At 37.9% G+C, this 13,320-nt stretch overlaps 3 protein-coding genes and 1 non-coding gene across 4 annotated transcripts in view; 1 reads left to right on the forward strand and 3 right to left on the reverse strand.

Moving 5' to 3' along the window:
* Positions 1-9,060, reverse strand: part of LOC122031304 — a 33,511-nt gene extending 24,451 nt beyond the window's left edge. Inside the window, exons 1-7 of the mRNA XM_042590429.1 lie at positions 8,884-9,060; positions 8,539-8,792; positions 8,358-8,463; positions 8,180-8,274; positions 1,881-2,064; positions 1,568-1,795; positions 350-582 (exon numbers count right to left, since the gene is read on the reverse strand). Of these exons, the coding sequence (XP_042446363.1) occupies positions 350-582; positions 1,568-1,795; positions 1,881-2,064; positions 8,180-8,274; positions 8,358-8,463; positions 8,539-8,792; positions 8,884-9,060 (1,277 nt within the window). The remainder of the gene's footprint in view (positions 1-349; positions 583-1,567; positions 1,796-1,880; positions 2,065-8,179; positions 8,275-8,357; positions 8,464-8,538; positions 8,793-8,883) is intronic.
* TRNAC-GCA lies at positions 6,625-6,697 on the reverse strand. The gene has a single exon. It is a non-coding gene; the product is annotated as a tRNA-Cys (tRNA).
* On the forward strand, positions 7,640-10,682 carry LOC122031074. The gene is made up of 2 exons (XM_042590131.1): positions 7,640-9,262; positions 9,744-10,682. The coding sequence occupies exons 1-2, from the start codon at positions 9,139-9,141 to the stop codon at positions 10,031-10,033; spliced, it is 414 nt and encodes a 137-aa protein (XP_042446065.1). The 5' UTR covers positions 7,640-9,138; the 3' UTR covers positions 10,034-10,682.
* Positions 10,683-10,827: 145 nt separating this feature from the next.
* LOC122031964 (MA3 DOMAIN-CONTAINING TRANSLATION REGULATORY FACTOR 4-like) lies at positions 10,828-11,979 on the reverse strand. Its single transcript, XM_042591195.1, has 2 exons — positions 11,354-11,979; positions 10,828-11,253 (listed from the first exon to the last, which is right to left on the reverse strand). Exons 1-2 carry the CDS (start codon positions 11,433-11,435, stop codon positions 10,844-10,846), a joined length of 492 nt encoding a protein of 163 aa, XP_042447129.1. The 5' UTR covers positions 11,436-11,979; the 3' UTR covers positions 10,828-10,843.
* Positions 11,980-13,320: the final 1,341 nt, after the last annotated feature.

Here is a 13,320-nt window from a genome sequence, read left to right on the forward strand (position 1 = left end):
ATATGCCCCTAACTTTAATCAGGTTACTAAAGATAATGTCCAACCGCAATAGCATAAACATACATATGCAACTATCTTTCAGCACCAAGATTTTCAGATTGATTTGTGCACAAAAGCCCTCTAATTGATTGTGGATGTCTTGAACAGCAAGACCAGTGCATCTATGAGCGATTAATTACCAGAATACCAGTAGATGTAAAACAATAAGAAACACAAGTGAAAAAGATATATAATAAGCATATCAACAAGTTGGGAAAAAATACCTGCTTATCATTGTGCAAATAAACTGAACTATTGTTGGCTAACAACGTTTTATCAATAGAAAAACAACCCGCTGAGAAGGATTAACCTTGTCCTCATAAAAAAAATAAGCTCTTTTGTTTGAGGATCAATAGCCATTAGAACTTCATCAGTGCCAAACCGAGTTTGATGTGTCAAGTTTGATGGTTTGGAGTGTTTAATGATCATTGTCATAACAGCAAGCGGATCTTTTTTCTTTCTTTCCTTGTGTTCGCGGAGGACCTGAGCTAAGTTCAGATTGCTAATTGCATCGCCACTAATGAGAACAAAGTCCCCATGTATCTAAAGGGACATGAAAATGTAAAATAATCAAGATAAATGGCTAAACTTATTCTAGAATACATAAAAGATTTGCAACTTCAATATGAAAGTTCTTTTAAAGGATATATATAATACGTTCATCATACAAATCAAGATATTCATCATATGAATCAAATTGCTAGTCTTATGCTGCAGGGTCCACAATCATCTTTTATCCACTAAATACTATAAATTACCCATGTGTCCATAGGTAGAACAATTAGCTTAGGGATAAGAAATCGAGTTACATAATTCCAACACAATTAATCTCATGATTTGTTTTCTATAATAAGCTTTATAAGTTAATATTACCCACCAAGGACACACTTCGGCACAGCTGGATTTTTGGTCTTTGCAAAAGGTAACTCTCTTAGATCTGTCTGATGTATGCTATTGAGACTTGAGAGGCATCTGCAATGCTGGTATGTTTAGAGAAGATATGATACTCATTCCTAGCATGACAGACTTTGATAAAAGCATGACTAATCTGCTAACGTACAGCCTACCACCAATCCATCTACTGTGAGAAATGTTATTAGAAAAATCAAATGTCGAGACATTTAATCTTTCTATGCTTCTCCTATTACTTCTGTTCAATCAAACTCTACAAACCTTCATAACAAATTGACAAGTTTTTCCATTTGAGCTACTTAAGAATACATTAAATCTCCAGCATTTCATGATTGTTAAATAACAAATGTTTTGGTATTCTGTAAGATTGTTGCTACCAACAAATTCTCCAATGAAATCAGATTGACAACTATGCTTTTTCATATGCCTTAAAGGGTAGTAAAGAATTTTTTTTTTTAATTTTCCTTTGCTGAAAGCAGGCTCCAAAAGTAAGAAGCCATAAGGAAAATGCAGCGATACTTATATTCTTTCTTGGCAAATTTCCTAGAATAATATCTCGAATGAATTCTGCAACCAGGAGACTACAACCAATTCTTGTAATAGAATAGTAGCATACCACAGATTTTTCATATATCACACGGAGCGCATCTCCAGCACTAATGGCGTCATGCGACTTAGTGACAGAAAACCTGGATGTAGGCTTCGTCCATTCAGACTCTTTCAAGTAGTCCTTCACCTGCTGTGAGTGGGAGCAGAAGAAGACAAAAACTTCCTCGACCCCGACGGAATCGAGCCAAGAAAGAGTGTATTCGATCATGGGAACGTTCACCAGAGGCAACAGCACCTAAATGGACAATTCGAGAATCGAGTGAGTATTCAAGGGAAACCCTAAGTAGGGGAGGCTTCCATAGATCCTTGACCGAAAGTACCTTGGGGCGCTCGAGGGTGATGGGGCGGAACCTGAGGTTGAAGCTGTCAGCGAGGAAGACGGCCTGGAAGGGAACACGAGCGACAACCTCCGAGTCATCAACACGCTGCCCTTTCTTCTGCGCCGTAGCGCGACCGCCGGTGGAGCCTCGCCGGTGGATCAACCGGTTCGACTCGGACGCCGAGCTGCCGAAGGATCGGTTTCGGGTCCTCTGATGTTTTCGGATCCGGATCCGGATCTGCCGGAGGATCGGTTTCGGACCCTTTGATGTTTCGGATCCGGATCGTTGGTTGGTTTAAATCCATCAAATTAGCGCATGTCACAGGAACGTTGGGAATATCTATAATTATCATTATTTAATAAATAATTCAATAATAATAATAATAATAATATTTTTTTTTAATGAAATGAGCCGGCACGGCAGACAGACGCGGGAAAGTGGAAAGTTAGGGTTCGTAGAGGAGCGGGAGCGGCTCGATAGGAGGAGCGAGAGAGATTAAAGGCCGAAGTTGACGGAGTGTAAGGTTCTTGTTGCCTTCATCTTCTTCCGCGTCCGGATTGGACTCTAGGGTTTCGTCCTCGTCGGCGCCTTGGACGAGAGAAGAGAGCAGGGAAGGGAGAGGAGGAGAGAAAGAGAGGGAGAGACGGAAGGAGACGGAGTTTCTTGTTGCCTTCCTCTTCTTCCTTGGTGCCTAGGACGAGGTAAGCCCCTGGACTCCCTCCCCCCTTTTCTCAATTTTTGATGTGATGTCCTCTAATTTCCACCTTCAACCTCGTTTTGATTCCGTTTGCCTCTTTTCTGCCGCGATGATTTCATTTTAATCTGGTTTTGGCGGTTCTAGTTTTGCTTTGGCCATTACAGGGGAAATGGTGAGAGGCCGGCTTATTTCACTGGTTACGTGTTTTTAGATCTCTTATTTCGGTTTTTAAATCTAATTGTCGGAATTTATTATCATCCTTTCGTTGCTTCCTAATTTGTGCGATGCCTTCCTTTTGTATTTTTTTTTCCTCATTGCAAGGTACTTATGTTAATCACGTGTCTTTTTGGTTTTTAGTTACTCTTATTTAGAAAATTTGCCTTTTTTTAGTTGTTAAAATTGGGCATTTGAACCTGTTTGAATTAGTTCTTATTGATGTTTGTGTGATTGCTAATGGTTGGATAATATGGTAAGATCACTAGGTTTGTGTGGGTGTATTTATTAGCAGGAAATCTTCGTTTCATCGAAAATTGTTGAGCGTAATTTAATTGCTTTGGCTATATAATATTCTAGGCATACAATCTCATTGAACTGGAAGCCTCTTTTTGTGGCCTTACTTTCTTTTGATGTAAATATTTCTGATCATTAGAAGGATCCATAGGAATTAGGACAATATCCTTGGTACTTGTGAGTTTCTTCCATTTGCTTAAGATGCATGTTATGATCTCATGGATTTGTTGAAACTATTTTAGCATTTCTACCCATTTACGCTAACAACATTGCTAGTATGCTTAAAATCTTCAAATTTCAAGCGTTTTTACCCTCCTTTACACCTTGCAGTCCCCCTCCATGCCCTTCTAATGAAATTCAATGAAGCTTCTATTGTCATTGAATAACTAAGTTTTCTTTGTGATTTAACATTCTCTTATTAGATCTATCTAGTTGTAAGTTGGTTGGAACTATATTGCTTTTGTTAGAGACACTACTAGTTTAATTCATGCCAATAGTTTGGTGATAATTGCTATTCATCGAGAAAATACATATTTACACATCCTAGCAAACCTTCTAGACATATCTCAAATCTAGAGCTAACTATCTCCATGGATTTTTATCCTTGGTGGTTTGTCATAGTGGTAACATGTAACACAATCTTGTATAATTAGTTTGATTTAAAAGCCATTTGAAATTCCCATTTTAAATTAGTGGTCGTACGTTTGTTAAGAAATATAAGGATAGTTTAGATTCATTATTTACTCATACACACTATATACAACCACCATCACCAAACCTTTATTACATTAAGTGGGGTGAGCTATATGGATCCTCCAACGTCATTGGGCTTGATCCCTTCTATATCTTTATTTATATTTAAATAATTTTATTTTGTTTTATCGTTGCTAACCAATTTTTTATTGGTCTTCCTCTTCCCCTTCCTCTTCCTCTTCCTCTTCCTGTGTATATTTGTCTAGTCTATCATTGTCCAATTGGTACATTTATTGAACATCTAAATACATCCCTACCATTTTAAACGTGTCAAAAAAGAGTTTTCCTTCCATAGGTGTAACCTCAAATTTTTCTCTCAAATATTTTCATTTTTCATTCTCATATATTCACACATCTACCTTAATATCCTCATCTTTGTAAATTTCATCTCTTGTTCATGTACTTGCTTCATAGCACAATATTCAACTCCATGTAACATAGCATGTTTAATTGTTACTCTTAAATAATAAAAAAAGAAGAAACATTTGATGTTCTCTTCCATTTCAACTATTTTGCTTGTATAATAGGGAAAATATCTCTCTCAACCACTCTATCCTTTTGAAAATACAATTCTAGATACTTAAAGCTCGCAATAATTTGTCATCTCTTAATAATTGTCTTGTTATATCTGATATTTCTAAACTTAGAGTTCATATGTTTTGTGTTTATTCTACTAAGTCTAAAACCTTTTACTTTCAATAATTTTTATTAAGATTTGAAATTAATATTTACTTCATCGTATGTCTAGTCAGGCAAAATAATGTCATGCAATTTGCACCATGATAATGTGTCCTCGATTTGTCTAGTGAGTTCACTCATAACTAGTCTAAAAAGATTTGGACTTGGAGTTTATCCTTGATGTAACCTTATAATTTTTTTAAAATTATTCTGCCTACGTTCTCATACATACTCTTAATTATTTTAATATACACATTGCTAACGCCTTTCTTTTTAAGAATTCTCCATTTTCTTTAAGATTTTGTTATAAACATTTTTGAGGTCAATGAATTCAATGTGTAATTCTTACTTCTTTTCATGATGTTATTCAATCAATTATTTGAGAATATGTATAATTTCTTTCATTGACCTTTTAGGCACTAATCGAAAATGATTTTGGGTTACCTTAGATACTTAACCTTTTTAGTTGGGCTCGACTCTAAGGGAGAGGGAGTAAGCTTGAGCTGATGCGTGAGATGGTTTGCAATAGCTCGACAGTTAGGCAGAGGGAAAGAGAGTTTTTTTTTTAGTTATGTTGTGAGGAGTGATTCCATAGAGTGATAATGGCGCGCTCCACCATAGGGTATCGTTAGATAGCTCGACCTTTAGGGAGAGAGAGAGAGGAACAACTTTATGGGGTGAGAGAAGCGACGTGCTCGTGTGCTCTTACCATAGGGACGACCGTAGGGGTAGATCTTTCGTAGTTTTGAATAGTCATTCACTTGACTACTATAAGTTGTTGGGATATAGGGGTGTATCTTTTGTAGTTTTGAATGGTCATTCACGATTGTTGTCGATATGTACGATCTTTCGTAGTTTTGAATAGTCATTCATGACTATTGCCCATAGAGTGAAATTTAGACTTCTCAACCATTAGGGCATCTATACAAATAGACTCGATCATTAGGGAGAGGGAGAGGAACGAGAAATACTGACATGGCATCTTGATGAGAGGGACAGGAAAAATACTAGCAACAATGTGTGGGAAAATTTGAATAGGACTTGGTTGCCAACCTGAGCAGAAACGCAAGCAGCCTATAAATCTCTATCAGTCTCCGGAAGAGCTTTTGAAAGAAGCTATCGTCGGGTCCGAATTCAACCTTTCTGCAGACTTAGTTTGAGGCACCCCGTGTTTTTTATGAGTTAGTCGTTGCCTGAATGTCTGCTTCTAGTTCTTCACCGCTGATAATTCCCTATGCTTGATGAGTTGAATCGCTTCTAATTTAGGCTAGCGTAGCTCCTGAATGTAGGTTGTTGCTCTCCTTTGCCTTGTGGCTATATTTGATTAGTGCTCACATACTTTATTGTTTGATGAGAGAAAACATACTTATAAGAAGCGCTCTTCTCTGAACAACTCTCATGAACTGCTGTTGTTGCTGATTGAATCTTGTCTTGAGCCCTTCTTCTCCATGTCGTTGTTTCTCGTATCTCTTCTCCTTGAGCAGTTGTTTGTATAAGTATAAGTTTTTTTCCTCTCCTTACCGTTGAGCCTATCTTATGATACCCTCTTTGTACCTCGCTTAAGAGTTTTATTGAGCCTTTGTACCAGTAGTTAGTGGTTTAGTACAAACAACTATTCACTTGGACTCACCCGTTGGTTGAGCGTATCATAAGTATGATTCGTCCTTCAGCAACAGCTGTGAATGACTTTGGTACGAAACTATGAAAGATCTACCACGTTGCGATGCTCATATCTATCGGTCGATCCTATCCTTCAGATGTCCTATGGTGGGACGACAAATATCTTCTTTCATTCATTCCTATCCTTATCAGTCATGCCTTATGAGTACTTAACACTCTTTTCATTCACTCTTTCTTTTGCTTGGTTGGTGCTCTAGCATTAGCTGTTCTCTTATCCCTGCTGCTAAAGGAGCAGTCAACGAGCAATCCACTTCTCTTCTCTTTTATTTACTTGGAGGCAGGACTACCCTTACTATAATAGCTGTTTCTCTTATTCCAATTCTTTTTTAGTTGAGTTAATTTTTCAGTCGACTTGAATTCAAACTCAACCATTTTGGGTGGAAAGAAGAGCATAATCATGTAACCGGATGGATGGAATGGCGCTGTAGGAACCGGTCGGATTCGAACCGACGAATAGAAGTTTTGCAGACTTCTGCCTTTGCCACTTGGCTACGGTTCCCTATCAATTCAATGCCTTCTCCCTTGCCCTACTTTGCTTCCCACCTGTACATATATCAGACGGTTGGTTCGGATCCCACATTGGTTGGTTAGAAAAGAAGGATGATCGCTGCGGTCGAAAGTGCTGTCTTAGAATAGTGAGCAAGACCCTCGAACGAGAAAGAGGACTGACTTCTCTTCTTTTTTCTTCTTCGTTCCAACTGTCTTGCCTAGGTCTGAGACAAGATATGCTTCTCTTGTATATATAGCCTACAGGAGATCCATCTCTTTTCTAGGTTGGAATTGTTGATGTGCTCCATGCCTGCTTTCAAGCCTGATTCTTCTCCTTGACCAGTCTGACCCAATAAGATCTGTTGAGCCTGACCCAGGTACTGATGTTCTTCTTCGTGCCTAGCCTTGTTTAGGACTTTAAGCCAGTATCAATGCTTTCATCAATATTTGTTGATTCTGAACCAGCGCAGCAACATACTCAAAATCTGGATCCTTCTTTTGTGGGGCTGGGCATTGATGCTTGTCTTATATAGTCTTGTTCTGAGTTAAGCTAGGTGTCGAGCTCAAGTGCAACAAGGAAATCGGAAGAACAAGGTACAAGTTATAACGACATGGAGGGATCGACCAAAAGGGCCGACTGTTAGGAGGGATCAACCTGTTAGGAGGGATCAACCTAAAGGGCCGACTGTTAGGAGGGATCGACCTAAAGGGAGATGTTAGAGCATCGTGACGTGGTAGAGTGATAATGACATATAAGATTCAAGGGTGGAAAGCAATCAAAGCCATCGTTGGCACTGCTCAGTGCCTTTTCTAAGTCTCGTGTCCAAGTGTTGAGTCTGTTGAGCCAAGACCTAACCTGCTTACTTCGTTTGCTCCTAACATGACAGATAAGCCAGATATTTCTACCAATATAGTTATATCTAGGATGTCAACTGATGCAATACTAAAAATTTTGAGATTTTACAGCATGCAGAAGAGGTTTATTTTCAGAATATAGGCCAAAGAAAGGAGGTATTTTAGTATTTATTTTTTAATTGACGACTATTAGGAACTTTAGCTTTTCATAACTATCATGCTAGCACACATATTGTTCCACATAATTTACATTTGACAGCCAAGTGAAGCCTTATGTGATTTCCTTTCCATGAAAAGAGTTCATTGAGAGAAGTATATACGAATGTAATACAAAATCAGGTCTCCTTAAATTGTAGGGGTAATTGCACTGAGCAGTTTAAAATTAGAAGTAAAAAAAAATAAAGTCTAAAAAAAACTCAAAAAAATAAGGCCCGTAAGTAAGACTAGTAGTATAATGCAAACTCGCTATGGCATGAGGTGAGTAGCAAGGATGCTCCTGATATCAACATCAGGTCTCCTTAAATTGTAGGGGTAATTGCACTGAGCAGTCTAAAATTAGAAGTAAAAAAAATAAAGTCTAAAAAAACTCAAAAAAATAATGTCCGTAAGTAAGACTAGTAGTATAATGCAAACTCGCTATGGCATGAGGTGAGTAGCAAGGATGCTCCTGATATCAACATCCCTCATCGACTGATATGCCAAAGAATAATCACCATGGATTTTCTCTAACATCTGCACAATACGAGTAATGAATGAATGCCTGGAAATACCAAAATTTTATTAATTTGAAAACTAAAAAAATCCTAGTTACTTACTGATAAGATCAATGTGAGGGTGTCATCGGTATCTATGCCAGTTTCTAGAGGTGATAATCCAACTGGCATCTGCTGCTGTTGCCAGGTTTGAGGAAAATATGCATACCTGCACAAATTAAACAATTTAATTAATTAGAAATTAAAGGCAAAATAGACGACTAACTTATAAATACATGCATACCTGCTAATCGTGATAAGGTTACTCTGGTGGTCAGGCCAGACTCTAGGAGTGTCGTCCAGAATCAAGACATTGGACACAGTAGTCGAGACATAGTTTAGATTTTTCACATAACCATCCTTACCCATGTGAGCCTCCTCCCTGGAAGTGATTCTCCCGGAAAAGAAAGTGCCAGTGGGATCGAGTAGTTTCGCCATGGCATATGCATAATCCTTGCGCCCCAAGGTGATAATGTGCAGGTTGAATAACTCGCTAGCCTGCAACAACACATGAACAAACATATAAACATCAGATAATAGGCATCAGATAAATAAAAAGCACCAGATAGATAAAAAGCAGATAAGATACCTTGTGGAGGAAATCTCTTATCCCTGGTCGGAGTTTGATCCAGAATCCAAAACGTCTGACGCGAAATAGATCACGGTTATCATGCTCTATTACCTTCTTTCTCAGAATTTGCTCATGGATGGCAGACACTCGATCAAACTGTTGAAAAAAATAGAAAACATGTAAATATCGATTCATTGATCAATAAAGAAAGAACCATTTTTGTTTTGTTTACTTACGCTGATTGAGTTCAACAGAGTTAAATCCAAATCCAAGATGAGTGTGATTTTGGGCGGGGGAGATGGAATCAATCTCTGCTTCTTGGCAGGTTTCTCCGTCGCAGACTCGTTGATGGTATGCTCTAGCGATGCGGTGGCTAGGTCTCTCGGCATCTGTCAGGGTAGATGATTTACTTAAATTGAAGAAAGCAGATAGAAAACACAGATTTTTTTTTAAAACAATTTAAATCAACTTGAATTGAAGCAAGCAGATAGATAAAGAACTCAAAAGGTTTTCTTTCAATAACTTTTATTTTATTTTTTAGTGCATATAGGGTTTTTTATTTTCAAGGACTAATCTAGGAAGTCATTTTAATTTTGAAAATTACTTTTTGTTATCTTATAAGTTCATTATCTTTAAAAATTAAAAATATTAGTGATTACTTGTGATTTTAAAAAATTTGCTTGATTTTGAAAATTACTTAAAATACTCAATTATATTATCAGTTCAAATCATCCTAATGCATTTAAAATTGTGCTGAGCTGAAAGAAGATGATTTCTCTTTCATTGTCAGTGTCTTTACTTTTATTTCAGTTTTCTCGCAACCAAATGATGTACCACTGTGTGGGTTTATACATGAGTTTGTTTCTTTCTGATATTAGGTATCCTTTATCAAAGTACTTTATCATTGATTTCTGGAGACCAAATGGCTGAATCCTCAGTTATAGCAAAATGCTGTGATGGTTCACAGAATAATCCCAAGGGTATTATTGAACGAATATATCCATTGGGTGCAGCGATTGGTAAACCAAAATCTTCTACTGAGGGCATCTCTCCTGCAAAAATTGCACAATCTGAGTGGAAGAGTTTGACAGAAAGTGATAATTCCTCCGAGTCTACTGCTAACACGATGAGAAACTTTGAGCAGACAATGCAAACAAACATCATGTGATGGAACAAAAACTTGAGGTGTCACAGGAAACCTTGAATCTGAGCAAAGCAGAGCTGGCCTTTACATCTGGTGTCACTGCTAAAAAGTTGGGTAATTTGGTTCGATCTTCAGAGACCTCGGAGAGATCCTCCACCAATGTTGTTACAAACAACTGAAGTTTCGAAGTTAGCAGTATCCCAAAAAGTTTCAGTAAAACCATCTTCTTGTGCTTGATCGAAATTCTTTATCTCAAATGCTTCAGGCTGATAGTAATGAACTTCTTTATCCCAAAAAGTTTCAGGGATTGAAGAGGCTGTTGAAATTTGACCGTAAAAGCAAGGGAGAGGCAAGTGCGTGACTGGTTGGTCTAGCCCGTCAATTAATTATTCAGTAGAGGATGATGCAGAAGATCTAAAAGCAGCTGCTTACGAAAAGAACCTTGATACATCCTCAACTTCCCTCCACGAGATGTATTGTCCACCATGATGTAGATTAAGAAAATTTCTATCATTGTTTCTGCTCATGCCGTGCTCTTGTACTTTTACATCGATCGTGCTAATTCTAGTTTGGTCCTTAAATTTATATTAAAAATTGTGTTATGCGGAGCATATATGTATTCTTGGATTATATTCATTATCTTTAAAAATAAGGTATTATTAGTGAGTGATTACTCGATTGTGTTAAATTTTAGTTATTTATTTTAATTTTGAAAAATATTGTTGTTATTATATAAATTCGTGATTACTTGTGATTTTAAAAAGTTGTGTTAATATTGCAAATTTACACACAAATCCATGGTACTATCATCATACAAAAAAAAACATCCGATTTTTATTCAAAATAAAAATAAACAACCAACCAAAATGCGGCACCTACCGAATGCATTGCCTCTGAGGCATGTGCAGCTGATACAAGTGCGCAAGCCTTGTGTACAATTTCACTTTCAATAGAATTCTCAGGGAACTCGTTACATATCTCTAAATCAATCGGTGATAAAACATCTTCTTTCACAGCCCTTGCGAGAAATCGCGATGTGGCATCCGTTTGGTTCCTCCATTGCACGGCGAGTGTGATTAATTTCTTAATAAAGAAAATATTATACTCGGGTGCAGCCAGGTCTTCAAGTCCTCTAATAAGTCGTGGAATATCATTTAAGAGGAAGTATTGCTCAATTTTCAAGGAAGCAGCTTTTTCGTATTTCCTTAATTTCTCATCTCTGTGCCTTTGATCATCGTCTAAACCTAATCAAGAAGCCAAACATTAAAAAAAAAAAAAAAAAAAACCATTTAACATGAATAAAACGACAAGTTTGCAAGAAATAGGGTTTCCAAGCCTCCTTACCTCTATTCGCACTGGCCGTCGGAGAACTAGAACCGTCTGCTCCGCCCTCGCCATCCGCCGTCTTCTCTTCTTTTGAGGCCATCAGCGTTCTCTTTCCTCTATTCTCGCCGAGGCTCCAGGGACGACTTTGCCTCGCGGGAGGATCTCCCCGGCCGGCACAAAAGGGGCGTCAAGGTCGAGTTGGGAGGATCTTCCGTGCCCGAGAAGTTTCTTTCCTCTATTGTCGCCGAGGCTTCGGGGACGACTCTGCCTCGCGGACGCCCGCGTCGACTGGTGGGAGGCTCGCGAAGCTAGCGTCTTCAAGGCCGAACTCCCCGGCCGGCACAAGAGGGGCGTCAAGGTCGAGGCGGGCGGATCTGCCGTGCTCGAGAAGTCTCTTTCCTCTATTGCCGCCGAGGCTTCGGGGACGACTCTGCCTCGCGGACGCCCGCGTCGACTGGTGGGAGACCCGCGAAGCTAGCGTCTTCAAGGCCGATCTCCCCGGCCAGCACAAGAGGGGCGTCAAGATTGATGTGGGACGGCGTCGATCGCGAGGAGAAGGTCTCCGCTTAGATTTCGCCCGACTCGCCTGAGCTCCGCCTCTCGCCGACAAAGGATTCTTCGAACGGAAAGAAGAGGGGAATGAAAGAAACGGCATGGGTAGGGGGCTATTATAGCCGTGTGGCGGGCTCTCAGTCCATTGGGCCGGGTTGGATAGAACGGGTCCGGTTAGACGGCTCGGATGGGTTTAAATAGAGGGGGAAAAACGCTTTGGCAATTTATTGGACAATGTATTATCTATTTCACGGATCTAAATTTTCAAATACTTAAATTACATAAAATATTTTTAAAATACCTTCTTGTTTTTTCCAAGTTCATTACTCACTTTTGGATGAAACTGGAAAAAGATCTGGATAACTCCAAATTTTTTTACATTAAAATGATTCTATTTCTAAAAACCCCCTGCTCTCATATTTATATTTGGTAAAATAAATTGAGAGTGATGAATTTTTAAATGAGTAGAATAATAAATTATAGATATATTCTTAATTTAATTCACTACTCTCAATTTATTATATATCTACCAATACATTAAGTAGACTTTTAGAAGTATATTAATTTTAGTTCAAATGATTCAAAATTTTCTAAGCCCATAATTAATTTCGTCCGAAAATAATTGATAAATCTAAAGTGAAAAAAAAGGATATTTCGAGAATACGTTATACGATTTGAGTATTTTTAAACTTGAGTATATGAAATGGATAATAATTGAAGCAAAAGATGAAGCTGTCACTTTAAAGGCCCTTGCAAGACAGTTTCACACTCTTTAGAAATGGGTATATCAAAAGACATTTACTCTAATACAGCGACTCTTTGCATAAAAAAAATTAGATACTCAACAAGATATTTTGTACTCATTAAAAATTAACTCTAAAATCTATTGGAGCAACCACCCGTATAGGTATCAACTATGTCTTGTTCACATAGTTCATTAAATTGTCAAAAAAAAAAAAAAAAACTCTTTATTTTCTAAATACTAGACTGAACTGACTTTATTTGCTTACTCCTCCATAAAACTATACCCTTGTTCTTAAGTTAAGGTTCTTTACAAGTCCTAAAATGAGAGAAAACCTTATTCCTAGATCAAAGGTTCTTTACAAATCATATTTATGTGTATAACTCATCAAATCCTTACAAACTTAATCCACGCATCAAATGCACAGTCAAACCTAATTTACTCTTCATCACACTTAAAACATCTTAGTCGAACTCCACCAATTTGAGGCTTATTGCACCATTCGGATCATGAATGATTTTAGCTTAAGTCGATTAAAAATTAATTTAGTTAACTAAATTGATTTAAATCAATGACAGTTGACGGTTGGACACAAATTATTAGTATTTGTAATGAGCAAGGTAGAGAGGACTTGACTTGACTCGGAAAGTATTCAATAAATTTCACAACAATAAATAATTGAGTTGATAAG

The sequence above is a fragment of the Zingiber officinale genome, chromosome 11A (assembly GCF_018446385.1).
Source record: "Zingiber officinale cultivar Zhangliang chromosome 11A, Zo_v1.1, whole genome shotgun sequence".
Classification (NCBI taxonomy): domain Eukaryota; kingdom Viridiplantae; phylum Streptophyta; class Magnoliopsida; order Zingiberales; family Zingiberaceae; genus Zingiber; species Zingiber officinale.